General features: G+C 51.4%; 1 protein-coding gene and 1 long non-coding RNA gene across 2 annotated transcripts in view; both read left to right on the top strand.

The window, feature by feature from the left end:
* Positions 1-3,199: 3,199 nt before the first annotated feature.
* LOC135407036 (uncharacterized) lies at positions 3,200-5,318 on the top strand. Its single transcript, XR_010426653.1, has 2 exons — positions 3,200-4,509; positions 5,092-5,318. It is a non-coding gene; the product is annotated as an uncharacterized LOC135407036 (long non-coding RNA).
* A 5,930-nt stretch (positions 5,319-11,248) lies between these two features.
* The window catches only part of LOC135407276 (neuronal acetylcholine receptor subunit alpha-7-like), a 61,849-nt gene continuing 58,229 nt past the window's right edge, over positions 11,249-14,868 (top strand). Inside the window, exon 1 of the mRNA XM_064642177.1 lies at positions 11,249-14,825. Coding sequence (XP_064498247.1) covers positions 14,699-14,825 — 127 coding nt within the window. The 5' untranslated portion in view covers positions 11,249-14,698. The remainder of the gene's footprint in view (positions 14,826-14,868) is intronic.

Below are 14,868 nucleotides of genomic sequence, written 5' to 3' on the forward strand. Positions count from 1 at the left end.
ATCTTCAAAACGACAGTGTGAAATTAGCTCCATTTTGAATGACAGGTTAAGGGAGTAAAGAAATACTGCTAGCAAATGTCTCCAAAATCTATTGCCCTGGGCAGAGAGTCTTTGCACCAGCTAAGACACTTACCTTTATGGAAGCATATAAAAGAGATTTGAAAGGAGAGATTTTTCTCTCTACTAATCAGACATCAGACATTCAGGTGTGTGAGGCTATTTCAGAATTCCTAATGTGCACTGGAGCAGCTTGCTCCTTTGCTATATGGTCTGTCATACCCTGACAGCATCCCATAAAGGCATTATGGCACTGCTAACAGTGAGACCAGGTAGCTCATGCAGATTCCTGCCTTGCACCATCAGCTGTTCCTGCTGGCCCGGCTAACTTCATATTTTATGTTTAGAACAAAAGAGGCTCAAATGTCTGGGCTAGTCTGTAATTACCATATAGCAGAAATCAACTTTATTCTGTACAGTCCTCTCTTCAAGGCTGCACAACTCATCTGTCTCTCACGCCTCAGTTTTTGGTGTGTCTTTTCCTAGAAAGCCTACGGAAAATGTGAACCCAAAATCTTAGGAGAACAGAGGGATTTTGATTTTAAGGCATGGACCAGATGTGCTGGGGGATTGGACCTGTGTCCTCTCCCTGCCAAAGAAGTGGTCTATCTGCCTTAAGCCTTCTGTGACCCCAGTAACCCCAGCAGAGGCCTCTAGAACCTGTAGGGGTCACTGGAAAAGTGCAGAAAGCCTGCTGCAAAGGTGAATTGTCCTGGATGTGGTCTGGTCTCACCAGAGCCCTTCTGTTTCTGTAAAGTCGAAGGAGAGGGACATAAAGGTCAACTAGTCCCATCACAGCAGCGGATCAAAGAGGAGCCCTCTGAAACAGGTAGGGATGAACAATCTTTTTGTGCCTGAAGGGTCTGCACCATCTTCCCTGCTTCCTCCACCTAGACAGAACTGCTGTAGGGAGAGGCAGCAAACCTGCTTGAAAAATGTGTGTCCACGTGATGCACCTCCTGCAGCAGGTGGCTGAGCTGCATGGGGTGGTGAGAAGACTGCATAACATCAGGGAGACAGAGAAGGAGTTAGATAGCTGGTTGCAACTGCAGCCTGCAGTGGCCCCATAGCTGAGGTCAAACATCCAAAAATGGGGTTACAGCATTGTTTGATGAGGGAAGAGTGACTGACATCATCTACCTGTTTGTGCAAAGCATTTGACACTGTCCCAGATGCCAGCCTTGTATCCAAACCAGAGAGACATGGATCTGATGGATGGACCACTTGATGTATAAAGAATTGGCTGGACAGTCACACTCAAAGAGCTGCAGTCGATTGCTTGATGTTCACTTAGAAACCAGTGATCAGTGGTGACCCTCAGGGTTGGTGCTGGGACTGGTGCTGTTCCACACCTCTGTCAGTGACACAGACAGTGGCATTGAGGCCACCCTCAGCAAGTTTGCTGACACACCAAGCTGTGTGGGGCAGTCGACATGCTGGAGGGAAGGGATTCCATCCAGAGGGACCTTGATAGGCCGTAGAGGTGGGCCAATGCAAACCTCATGAAGTTCAACTAGGCCAAGTTCCCAGCAATCCCAGCACACCCACGGGTTGGACAGAGAAGTGACTGAGAGCAGCCCTGCGGAGAAGAACTTGGGGTGATGGTTGATGAAAAACTCAACACGAGCCAGGAATGCGCACTGGCAGCCCAGAAAGCCAATGGAATCCTGGGCTGCACCAAAAGCAGAGTGGCCAGCAGGTCGAGGGAGGGAATTCTCCCCCTCTGCTCAGCTCTTGTGAGACTACCCCTGAAGCACTGCTTCCAGCTTTGGGTTCCCCAGCTTAAGAATGATGTGGACCTGTTGGAGGGAGTCCAGAGGAAGGCCATCAGAAGGATGGAGCACCTCTGCTATGAGGAAAGGCTGAGAGAGTTGGGGCTGTGCAGCCTGGAGAAGAGAACATTCCAGGGAGACCTTAGACCACCATCCTGTACCTGAATGGAGCCTACAAGAGAGCTGGAGAGGGACTTCTTACAAGGGTATGTAGCAACAGGACAAGAGGGAATGACTTTAAACTGTAAGAGTGCAGGTTTAGAATAGATATTGGGTAGAAATTCCTTATTGTGAGGGTGGTGAGGCACTGGAATAGGTTGCATAGAGAATCTGTGGGTGCCCTGGAAGTATTCAAAGCCAAGTTTCATGGGGCTCTGAGTAACCTGGTCCCTTTGAAGGTGTCCCTGACTATGGTAGGGGGATATGGGCAGGAGCATTGGAATTAGATGATCTTTAAGGTCTTTTCTAAACCAAACAATTCAATGATTCTTGCCATCTGGCACGCAGTGGATGCCCAGACAATACTTCCATTGGAAGAAAGGTTGTTCCTCTTGCACAGCAGCTAGTTTTGAGGCCCCTGGAGCAGCACAATCCAAGAGCTTTCTGCAGGACACTTACACCACTTGACCCTAGAGCAACTCTGCTTGATAACACAGGGGTGTTGGCTTCCTGCATCCCCTTAGAACAGCCAGCTCTCTCTGCTCTCCTTCTGTAGCCTCCCCCAGGGACTGCATGGGGCTGGCTCAAGTTCACATGAGCCTGGGGGTGAGGTACGCTGCCTTCTGAAGACCAAGCAGTTCCTGTGCACCCTGTCTGGGCAGACTTGGCTGTTGGTGCTAGGATGGCAAAAGAGGCAGGACAAGGCCTGCTGTTGTACCAGAGAAAAGCAGCCCCAAGGATGCTCTTATGGGTACATCCACCTCATTAGAGACCTGCAGAGAGACTCAGGTGAGGTCCTTTGTTCTGCAATAGGATGAGTTGTCAGTGTCCAGTACTCCTCCCATGCTGCACCTCTCATAGAGGGACAGCGGATGTGCCAGCAAATTCCACATTACTTCCATGTGGGGTAAAGTCACAGCCCCACAAATGAAGTTTGAAGGATTTGGAGTGTTGCAAAGTGTTGGGCCATTTCCCATGAGAGCAGTGGAGCTATTAGATAGTTCCCATGGACACAGCCTTGAGCTGTGTAGCTAAGTGCAGGTGCTGCATTCCTGGATGTTGTTGTAAGAATATGTTTGTGTTGTGTATGGGAAAGTAGAGGTGGGAGAACTGAATGAAAAAGCTGCCTGCTGCGCTGAGCGGGCAGACATCCCTTTGTCTCACCATCCTTTTGTGTGTTGTGTGTCTTCTTCCCCCCTTGGACCGGGACCCCTTCGACAGATATCCAGCGACACCTCCACAGCTATTTACATACCAACACAGAAAGGTCTGCTTCTACAGGATTGGATCACCCTGGCTGGAGTTAGGATGGAGGCTGTCTACACTGTAAACTACCCCAAAACCAACAAAAGTAACATTGGTGCTCTCTTTTTAAGTAAGTAGAAGCAACTAAGTGCTTTAAAACTCCCTAAGGAATTCTTATCACACGTTTAAAACAAGTGGTCCTTCTCACAGCTGCAGTATTTTTACATTTGTGCCTGCTTTGCAGGTAGTTCCCTCAATAATTTTGAGTTGAGTCAGGTGGTGGATTGGGATGGAAGAAAATACATCCTGGAACCGCATGTGCTGCAGAACCAGAACAAAACTAGCTTTCTTGTGAGGCTTCATGGAAAAGGAGTCCAGAAGGAAAAGAGGAAAAATATTAACTAGCTGAAATATCTATTATAGTACTTTCTGTCTAGATATGTTTCCCTCATGTACACCTTCTGTGATGCTACATCAGAAACTCTAGGCTTTATTAACATATGATGGATTTAGGCATTATTTAGTTTGCTACATTATGCTCTTTTAATAGAAGAGAGTAATTTAATCAAGTGTATCACCCTGGAAAGAGAGGCAATAACAAAGCATGCCTGGAGGAAGAAACTGTAGAGTCTTGGCTCTGCTTCCTCCTCTCCATTCTGCCTTATCACTTTGTTTAAAAAGTGACTCTCTCTACTTTCTGCTCCCAACAAAAATCACCTCTCCCTGCTCCCTGCTTGAAAGCTACTCTTTTGAGCAAAAAATTCCCTTTGGAACTTTTGGTGTGCTTCCTTGTAAGGAGAAATCTAGGTAGACCCACTTTCAATCAGCAAAGTTCCACTTTACTACTACTACCACCTAGTACCACCACTAATGCTCCCCACTTTTCAAGATATTTTCTCTTTCTTTTTCTTTTCTTCTTTCTTCTTCCATTTCTTACTGAATCCAGGCTGTATGAATCACTGCCAAGGAACAATGGCATTGGCAAAGGCATGGTGACAGACCTACTGCTGGGGATGGCCCTGCTGTGAGAAGGAGACTGGACTGAAAATGCCCTGTCAGAAGCACATCTGTGAGTCCACACTCAGTTGAAGAAGATAAACGTGTGGTTAACTCACTGTGAGCCTGTACCTCAAATCCCCTCTGGTAACTCAAGCACTATGGGACTCAGACTTCTAGGATCTCTCTTCACAGCTTCCAAATGATGCCATGAGGTTCCAGCGGCTGACATACCACGTGGTCTGTGGAGGATATCTGGTTGCACCTTCCCCACCATGAGGTATGAAACTTTCTAGAACATCTTTAGATTGGTTGGAGTTGAGTTTTGGGTCTATAGTTGCATCCTGCAAGAGTCCTCATGCGTCACACTGTCCATGGCATCTCGAGGTTCACAGTGTAGCACAGTTAGGGAATTGTATAACCAAAGCAAAAGTTTGAGTTACCCATGAATTATAAATGCACTGAGCAGGATGTAACTAATATCATCGTTTCTTAAACACATGTATAAGCATACTCAACTACTGTACTGCAAACAGTATCCAGTAACTTTGTAATACTGTGATGGCACAGCCAGACACTCTTTGTGGTCAAGTATGTGAACCATGTAATCTACAAAGGGGCAAAGTTAGGTGCAGGTTCAGAATAAAGGCTTTCAAGTAGCTAAATCTTGCCACAAGACGAGCAAGCAAGAGACATCCTGAATACACGACACAGTAGCAAATGTAAAACCAAGATAAACAGCGTGAGGAACAGAGGAGCCCTCCACCCAATCTGGGGAGAGAGGCAGCATAAAAAAAATCAGGCACAATAGAGGAAAATCAGAAGACTTAAGACAAGCTTATTTTAACTTCTCTTTTCAAAGAGCTTTTGGATCTCATCACCATCACCTCTATGACTGTAAGCCACTAAGGACCATAGCCAGCTAAATAAGTGACATCTGTTTCCTGGTACTGGAAATTTATCGAGCTGCATACCCCCAGGGTGGGAAATGGAGATATGATGAGTATCATGCAAGAATGAATCATTAGCAAGAACTGTGTTGTTAATCTTCAGTTCCCCAACTGATAGATAAATAAACATGTATTCAGACATCAGTCCTGGTTTGGGTTGCTCCGCTGACTCCAAGCCTGCCTTCACAGGTCTCTGTGCCACTTCCCTGTGGAGGTTGCTGCAGGTCATGTTTTCAGAAAACTTTGAGAAAGCTGACAGCCTTCACTGAGCCTTGTCTGGCATTGAGAGGAAAAGAAGCCGTGAGAGGTGCCGCTGTACCCATTGTGCAAGCTCATCTTAGCCTGCTTTTTCCTTGTCAAACAAGCTGTGAGGGGAAAAGGGGAGGTCCCACTAAGAGGCTGCTGTTTCTGGAAGCATGCACTATACAAAGGAGAGACATGGAGGGGCTGAGGAAAGGTTGCTGTCGGGCACTACCTAGTGTCAGCACTGACAAGCCAAAAGCATTCAGGCTGGGGCTGCTTAAGTTGGCTGGACCTTGAGAGAGGCAGGCCTTGATCTCCCAGTGCCATCCATGGATGGGTGGGCTGCCCAGCCCGCAGCAGGGCAGAGAGCAAAGGGGCTCTGTTTCCTAAGGAGATCTTCATTCCTGAGATGGTGGCTTCACAGTATTGCAGGAGCTTGCAGGTGTCTTGAAGGTGTTTCCAGGGACTTTGGCTTCCTGACCAGTCTCACCAGCAAGCCTGCAAGGGAGCTGAGGAGGTAACCTAAAGCTGTTCATCTGCTGATGGTCCCCAGATCTTCCAGAGCTCCCCAGACCATGCCTCCACAGTGGTCAAGGCTCCTGTGGCCCAAGCAGCAGCCTTTCTATTTGGATGGGTAGCCCTTGCATGCACACTACTTTGTCTCTCCCCTTCCTGCCTTGCCCAGCACTCTTCATCACCATGGCCCCTCCTTGCCCACAGCAAAGGAAGGCAGCATTTTCATCATGTTCTGACTTGGTGCCTACTGTTTGCACCAAGAACAGAGATTATGCACCTCTGGCACAATCCCACTGATCCTCCAGATGTGGCAGAGATGGGGCATGCTAATGCAGCTCAGGGAGCTTATCCCTTGGCCTCCCCCAAAATGAGTGCTATACCACCTTGCTTGGAGGAGAAAGAAAAGACTTAAATAAAACTGAGCAACTTACACATTGGACAATCAAACAGTTGTAGCATAAGCATCCCTTGCCTAAGCCTATCATTTTATCACTCCACAGATCCTTTGGTAGTTGCACTTCCTGTGGGCCAGACAGAGCTTCCCAAAGGCTTTTATTAAGGAAAAAGCTTTGCTGCCACAGGCAGAAAGGAGTGTTGTGCAAGGCTGTTGTTTGTTTCTGGTGTCGTGCTCAGAGAGCTCGCTTGGTGCAGGTCTCCCTGCCCAGCCCCAGAGCCACTGGAGGTTTTCCCCAGTCAGGGCACCCAGGAGTCACTCTTGCAGCAGGAGAGGTGATCTGCGTGGGGACAATTCACCCTGGGAAGCTGGGATGGTTTCTTTCATGAGGGACCTGGGCATTTCTTCCACCCCTCTCAGGGCCAGACAACAATTGTGGCTTCTCTCCCTTTCCTAGTGTGACATTCACTGCTGCAGCACCAGTGACAGAGCAGCTCAACATCCCCAGCTGCCCCCAGCCCACTGCAGCACATGGAGAGCACGGCCACAGAGCCGGACAACTGCTGTCCCACTGCCTGGACAGCAGGGAGGAGGCCAGCTCCACACTGCCAGGCCTCCACTGCTTCTGCTCAGTGTGCACCCTGCAGTGGACTGAGAGCAAATATGAGTGCCCCTTCTGGAAGAGGAGGGTGACCTCCATACTGCACTCGGTGCAGGGGTATGACAACTTTTTGGAGCATGTCATTCCATCCTGTGGGGCACCACTGGATGTGTTCGTTCCACCTGAAAGCAGGAGCTCCAGGACACCCAGCTACCCCCAGTGTCCATAGCCTTGCAGCAGCCTGGCCATCAGTGGTAGGACAGCCACCTCCAGTGGCTGAAGGTGAGTACAGCTACCTGAACTCATCTCTCTGAAGCTGTACTCACTGGTGAATGCCTTCATTTTTAAAGGAATTTTGAAAAAAAAACCCCAAATCTAAAACAAAAACAGTGGCCAAAACTACAGTCCATGTTGAGTCAGAATTACAGAACAATCTGAGTTGGAAAGGACCCAGAAGGATCATCAAGTCCAACTCCTACATGAATGGCCCATATGTGTATGAGACCCACAACACAGGTGTTATTAGCAATATGCTCTAACCCACTGAGCTAATCTCAGTGTAGTTCTACTGTGGGGACGTGATGGGAGTAGAAAAGGAGGAGAAGATGTTTTGATACAGCTGCTCCCCAGTCAGCACAACTGACTGCAGGAACACGCATTGCTGCTATGGCCCGGTGGGCTCTGCCCAAGTAGTCTCCCCTGCAGGGAGATGTGAAAATGTATCATATTTATGGAAAATTTGATATATGATCTCGTAAGCACTCAGCTGCCCCCATCTCCATTGCCCTGCAACACTATCAGATGTGTTCCATTTGAGAGTAGGAACTCCTGCTGTCCCCAGTCTCCACAGCCCTGCAATAGCCCTGCCATCAGCCTTGGGCCACTGCCCTGGAGTCCAGTGTTTTGGGTGATACGGGGAGAGGTGCTGGGACAGGTTTTGGTGACCAGTGGCAGGGTTGGACATCTCTGGAGACATTTGGGCACTGTCCGGGATCTTTGCAGGGCCTGGGATATGATTTGGATGGGTTTGAGGGAAGTCTCCAGGGGGCATTAAGCAGGGTTGGGTGTTCTGGGGTTTAGGAACAGATTTGGGAGTATTTGGTGTTTCTTGGAAAAGGTTTTCCAGTATTTAGGGGGCCTGGAGAAGGGTTTGGACCCCACTGATGACAGTTGGGCAGAGTCTAGGGACTGATAACATGGAGTGTCCTGAAGCAAGTTATTGAGGTGTTTGGTATTTGGGCAATTTGTGTGGGCCTCTTTGGGAACACTGGGGCAGACTATGTGTCAGGTTGAAGGAGGGCTTTAAAGGACCTGAAGCAGGGTCTGGAAGTACTTGGGGCACTTGGACCAGTATTGTGGGGGCTTTGGAACTCTGGTGCAAAGTCTGGGAGTCTTGGGGGTAGGCAAGCTTAGAAGCAGGGCTTGTGTTGTTGCCTTGGGAGTAGGTTTTTGAGAGTTGTGGGGGCATGCCATTGGCAGTGTCTATGGTCCAGTGTCAGGTCTGAGACAGGGTTTCAGGTATTTGATTATCCTGAAGCAGGTTTTGGTGGTGATTTGGAGCTCTTGGGCAGGAGTGTGGGACACTGGGAATATTTGGGCACTGTGTGGAGCAAATGGGGTACTTGAAGCACAGTTTGGTCAGGTTTTGGAGAAGTCTTACAGTGACCTTAAGCAGGGTGCAGGGGTGTCTGTGAGATCTTGCACAAAGTCTTGGGGGACTGGGGATGCTGGGACAGAGTTCAGGGGTGTTTGGGGGAAATCTCAGTAGCTTGTGAAACCGGGGGTTTTCTGTTTTTCAGGGGGGGTGTTATTGTACATTGGATTTTTTCCCAGCACTGGGCAGGTTTTAGGTCCTTCGGGCATTTTGGCAGGCTTTGCAGGACCCTAGAACAGGATTTGGGGGTTGGAAAACATCTCTGAAGGACCTGAAACAGGCTTTCAGGCATTTGGGAGCCATAGGGCAGGTTTGGAGGGTCTTCAGTAAACCTCCTCATGGGTTTCAGGAGGAGGAGTGTCAACTGAAAGCATTTTCAGGTTCCTGGGACACACCACAGGGGTTTTGGAGCATGAAGCAGGTTTGGAGTCTTTAGTGTCACTGGGGATGGTGTGGTACTTCCATCATTTTTAGGAGATTTTGTGGCAGGATTCGGGGTCTTAGGTTAGGATTTTGAGGAGGTTTCTGACTGTCTTGAAGTATGTCAAGGTTTGCTTGAAGGTCATGGACAAATTTTAGGTTCTTTGAATAAAATCGGGCAGGATTTGAAATCTCTTCGAGCCAGCATGAACTATGGCATATTTGGGCATATTTGGGACTTGGGGGTTGGACCTACTTGGGGTTTGGACCCTTCGGCATGGCCTGGGAGAGGTCTGAGAAAGCCTGGGAGCAGGATTTAGGTTGTTGGGGCCATTTATATGAGTCTTTGGGAGCACTTGGATTTGATTTGATTTGATATGTATGCCTGGCCCAAGAACAAGGTGTTTGGTGGAAGCCTTTGGGGACCTGGAGGCAGAGTTTGGCAACTTTGGGGGACCATAGACAAGTTTGGGGTTGTTTGGTGGCTTGTAGGAGGGATTTGTGGATGTTTTGTGGCCTACAGAAAGGTTTGTGTGGTGTTCATGGAAAATTAGAGTTTGTGGCTCTTTGGATGAGGGCTTTCAGGGATTCAGAAACAGGGGTTGGAATTTCTGTGGGCTGTGGGACAGGCTCGGGGGCTTTCGGGGGTACTTGGGTAGGGTTTGTAAGTATTCGTGGCATCTTAGTGACACTCTCAGAGGACAATTTGGAGGTATTTGAGGCCTTGAAGCAGTGTACTGTGGCAGGATTGGAGCATACTGGGGATAACACTCAGGTAGGATGTGGAGATGAATGGGTGCACCCTGGAGCAGGACTTGGAGGGTTTTGGCTGCTGGCACAGGGATGGGGCTGTTTGGGGGTAATTAAGGAGGGTGTGGGGAGGTGAGGGGAAGCTGTTGAGAAAGGTTTGGGGTGGGGCCAAAGCAGCATTGGGGGTGTTTTGGGTCCATGGGGAAATCTGGGGGGCTTTAGGTTTAGTCAGGTAGGGAGTCGTGGCCCTGAAGCTTTTGCATTCAAGGGAGGCCTACGAAGATGGTGAAGGGCCTTGAGGGGAAGCCCTGTGAGGAGCAGCTGGGGGATGTTCAGCCTGGAGGAGACTGAGGAAAGACCTCATTGCAGTTACAACCACCACATGAGGGGAGGTGGCGATGTTACTGAACGAACCTCTGAATGGTTCTTCACCCAGAGGGTGGTTCGGCAGTGGAACAGGCTCCCCAGGGCAGTGGTCACAGCACCAAGCCTCAAGAAATGTTTGGACAATGCTCTCAGGCACATGGTGTGACTCTTGGGGTGTCCTGTGCAGGGCTAAGAGTGGGACTCCACGATCCTTGTGTGTCCCTTTCCAACTCAGAATATTCTGCGATTCTGTGAAGTTGAGTCTTCGGGGGTCTCAAACAGGCACTGAGACTGGTTCGGACTTCTCTGGAGGCAGCAGGACCTCAGTTTGCGTGCTCCCAGGGATCACCAAGCACCCCGAGCTAGTGTGGGGGAACCTTTTTTAAACCGAGCACTCAGGCCCAGGGCTGGGCTGGCTCACTGCTGCCGGGACATGCCCCGGGAGTGGCTGTGCCGCTCCCCCAGCTCCCGCCGGCAGAACGCATCCCGCCACCTTCCCTCAGCCCCTCAACCCGCTCCCGCTCCCGCTCCCGCCGCGGCACGGGCGGCCCCCCGCCGCCACCTCAGGCGGGCGCACCTCCCGCGGCGGGAGGCGTCGTCTCCGCCCGGCCCCGCTCGGCCCCGCCCGGCCCTGCCCGGCCCCGGGCGCTGGCGGACGGGCAGCGGTGGAGCGAGGGCGGCGCGGAGCGGCTCCGGGCGGCGCCGGCCTCGGGAGGGGCGCGCAGAGGCGGCCGCGGCCGGGCAGTGCCGGTGCTGCCGAGGCGCGGGGAGGCGGCGGCAGAGGCGAGGGCGGCCCCACTGGGCCGGGGCGGCGGGCACGGAGCGCAGGGCTGCGGCCGCGGCTCGGTGGGCGAACGGGCGGCCGGCGGTGCCCGCAGCGCTGCGGGCTCCAGGGGGCGGCGCAGGGCGGGATAAACAGCCCCGGCGGCTGTGAGGGACGGGGAGAGGGGCGGGGGGGGACGCGGCAGCGGGGACGCTGCGGCCGGGAGGGACCGGGAGAGGAAAAGGGTGAGGCAAAACTTGGTGCAGAGGGAACGAAATAGGGAAAAGGAAGGGAGGAGGAGGTGGGGAGAGCACAAGGGAGGCGAGGGGAGAGAAAGACGTGTGGGAGCAGGAAAAGAAATGCGTTAAGAGGGTGGAAAAAAAAAGGGGGTAGAAAAGAAAGTCTGAGGGCCTGACAGAGGGAGAGAGAGGAATCGGGACGTGACCAGAACGGAGTGGCCGAGTGAGAAAACCGGGAAGTGGGACAGAAACAGAAGCAAAGGGATTGAGAGCAGGAAAGACAAAGGGACAGAGGGAGATGGACACTGAGATGGAGAAATGTAGAGATGGAGAACAGGCACAGAGATGGAGATCCCCAGTCCTCATGTCCCTCTGGAGCACATGCTTCAGGGCTCTGTCCTGGGATTCACCAGCTGTTTTGTAGTCTTTCTCTCTGGAGACATTCAAAATGCACCTGGACATGTTCCTGCTCTAGGTGACCCTCCCCTCAGCAGAGGATTTGGATTAGATGATCTCCAGAGATGCCTTCCAACCCTAACAATTCTTTTATTCTGTGATTCTCCTTCAAACTAGGGGAAGGACTCGTTTGCCTCCTCACCACCCCACACAGGCATCAGGAGAAGCTGTCTCTCCAGCTGCCCTTGGCAGGCAAGGCCAGGAGGGAGGAATGGAGTTTGGGGCCAGCATGGCCATGACACAAAGTGATGCTGCATCTCAGACAGCATGTCAGTCACCCACAGGTCAATAGAGAGCAGGGATGCTTTTTGAGCATTCTCAAGTGGTCAGGATGGCCAGGGCTGACTCCAGGAGTGCTGCACACGAGCACAGATGCACTCTTGGCTGGGCACTGCACAGACCTCTGTCCCCAGAGAACCCCTGCCAGCGGGGTGGGAGCTGGCAGTGCTCTCTCACCAGCTGAGCTTCTGCCAGACCCCAGCACTGCAGCTTCCTGCTCCATCTGCTGCTTGCTGCAGTCCACAGGGCTTGGTTGAATGAGTACCTCCAACAGTAGGGGTGCTCCCCACTGCCACACTCATTCCTCGGGCCCATGCAGATGAGCCAGAGACGGGTGAGCTCCAGTCACTGCCCTGGCCATTGCACATTGGCTGAGGAGGGGAAATCTCCCTCCCAGCTGAGCTCTGGTGTGCTGCCCTGCACCTCTTGCATCTCTTCCTCCTATGTGGGGAAAGGACAGAGCAGGGACTGAAGTGTCAGAGCCTCAGCCCTTGGATACAAAGGGGCACTGGCACTGCTGTAGCTCCTCACACCTTGCTTTTGTTGTGCAGCTCTATTCCGTGTGCCTTTGGAGTATTCAGAACTCAGATGCAGCTCCATTTCCACCTCACCCACCCATGGGGCCTCTGCTGCCTGCAGGAATGAGGAGCCATAAGATCCCCAGTTCATGCAGACCCTCCTGCCACCATCTGCCTCCCTTTGCTCCAGAGGAGACCCCTCCACAGCTCACTTCCCCAGCTTCCCCATCCCAGCACCCAGCAGCATTGGGATCACCCCAGCTAGCTCCCTGCTTAGCCAGCCAGGTGTTCACATCCTGCAGTGCCTTGTCCTCCAGCATCCCCAGCCCCACCAGGAAGGTCACTTGGCCTCTGCGTGTGTAACCTGTTGTATCAGAGGGATCTTAGCACAGCTCTGCCATCCACGTTCCTTGGAGAGGAGCTGAACCCAATGAGTGGTCTCCACAGCTTGACATGCATGGGGAAACCCTGCAGAGCATATCCACTCCAGCACTTGACACCTTTGCCTGAGACTTCTCCAGATCACTTTTGACTTATTTAAACTAATGCTGGGGCAAAGCACTTTGCAGTGCTACCTGCAGAATAAGGGCTTTCTTTATCCTCTTTTCTCCTTGCTCAGCTGTAAAGTGTGACTGTGGCCAACTGTCCTTTATCCGTGTTGGCTCCCAGCCTGAGGTTCTGGAGTTTGGCTTGAAAGTCAAGCCAGTGCTGGAAGGGCTGACTGGGCAAACTCAGCAGCAAGCTTTGGGAGAGGTGGTGGAAAGAGCAGAGGTAGCCCACCTGCAGGCACACCCAGCCATAGAGGAGGGATGCCCAGCTCCGAAATTGCGGAGTTTTAGTGCTGTGATCAACAGAAGAAGCAATCCCAAGAAGAGGAGGAACAAGTCACATAACTTCATATGGTCAGAGCACCGCCTGAACTGGTAGGTAGAGCTTTGATACAGACATTCTCTGTAAGCCTCAGCCTTCAGTAGTCCATCCCAGCTTTTCACAGTGGGAAATGGCAGGGAAAGAAAATGTCTATCTCGCAACTCTTTGGTGAATAAGCTTGGTTTCTATGTTCATGTTACCTGCTTCTGTAGGAGAGGGAGGTTGAGCAATGAACCCAGAGCTGAGGGGCAGGTATGCATCCTTCCTGCACAGTCTCAGCCAAAAGGGCCTGGTTTTATCATCTCTGTGAAAGCCTTTTGCAGTGGCAGCACTCTCAAATGAACATGAGAGAGAGAGAGGAAGTGCCACACAGACTTGCACAATGATCTTGCTCTTGCTGTTTCCTTTCTTGTCAGGCCTGTGAGCAGGGAACCACACCTGCAGGCCATGTGAGCAGTGAGCCCAGCAAGGAGCCTGGTTCCAGATCAGGAGTGCAGTAACTTACATGGTCTGCCTTGTAGTGCCAGCGCTTTCTCACGATTTCTGAGGGAGAAAACTTGTTTGTGGGGTATCCTCAGTCCCCATCACTGCTTGCAGCCCGACTCCTTGGCACTACAGCTGGACCCCAGTTTCCCTTGCTCCAAGCTTGTGATACAAAAAGCATCCGTAGGTATCTTTCCACCACTGCCTCCTAGGACCACAGTCAGAAATGGTGATTTTCCAGTATGATTTCCTAGACTCCAGGGTGTATATCTGGTAGTAAGACATGCTCATTTTTGCCACAGGACATGGTTAAATGGCTGTGGAACAAAGCAACCCAGGCAGTTCCAAGAATTCACTTGTAGTGTAATTTTGGAATATGATTAAGAGCTGAGGAGTGCAGAAAGCAGCTGGACTGCGAAACCCCTGGATTCCAGCTGTCTGCATTTGCAGGTTTAAAGTGGGAAATTATAGCACCAGATCTTGTGACTGCAGGGAGCCATAATGTAAATGCATTTGCCATTCTTGCAAGACCGATGACATTCAGCCTGAGCCCCCCTAAGTCTGTTTCCAAGTGGAACTCTCCATCTCTGGGAGAGGAAAAGTGGTTTCCAAACCTGTCATGAGGACAGCCTTGTGCACAAGGCATGATGTCCAGGCCATGCCTAGGTTTAGGCAGCCAAGGTGATACTCAGGAGATGCTCTCCTGACAGCAGAGCTGATCTGTAAGGAGAAAACTCACCCTAGGGAGCTGGGAGGGTTTTCTTCATGAGAGACTTGGGTATTCCTTCCATCCCTCCCAAGGCCAGACAACAATTGTGGCCTCACTTTTCTAGCATGACATTCACTGCTGCAGCATCACTAAGAGGGAGTGAAGAAGCTTGATATCCCCAGCTGCCCCCAGCCCACTGCAGCACATGGAGAGCAAGGCCACAGAGCTGGACAACTGCTTCCCACCTGCTGGGACAGCATGGAGGAGGCCAGCTCCACACTGCCTGGCCTCCACTGCTTCTGCTCAGTGTGCACCCTGCAGTGGGCTGAGAGCAAACATGAGTGTCCTTTCTGGAAGAGGAGGGTGATCTCCATCCTATGCAGGGGTATGACAACTTTTTGGAGCATGTCATTCCACCCTGTGGGGCA

The sequence above is a fragment of the Pseudopipra pipra genome, chromosome Z (assembly GCF_036250125.1).
Source record: "Pseudopipra pipra isolate bDixPip1 chromosome Z, bDixPip1.hap1, whole genome shotgun sequence".
NCBI classification, from domain to species: domain Eukaryota; kingdom Metazoa; phylum Chordata; class Aves; order Passeriformes; family Pipridae; genus Pseudopipra; species Pseudopipra pipra.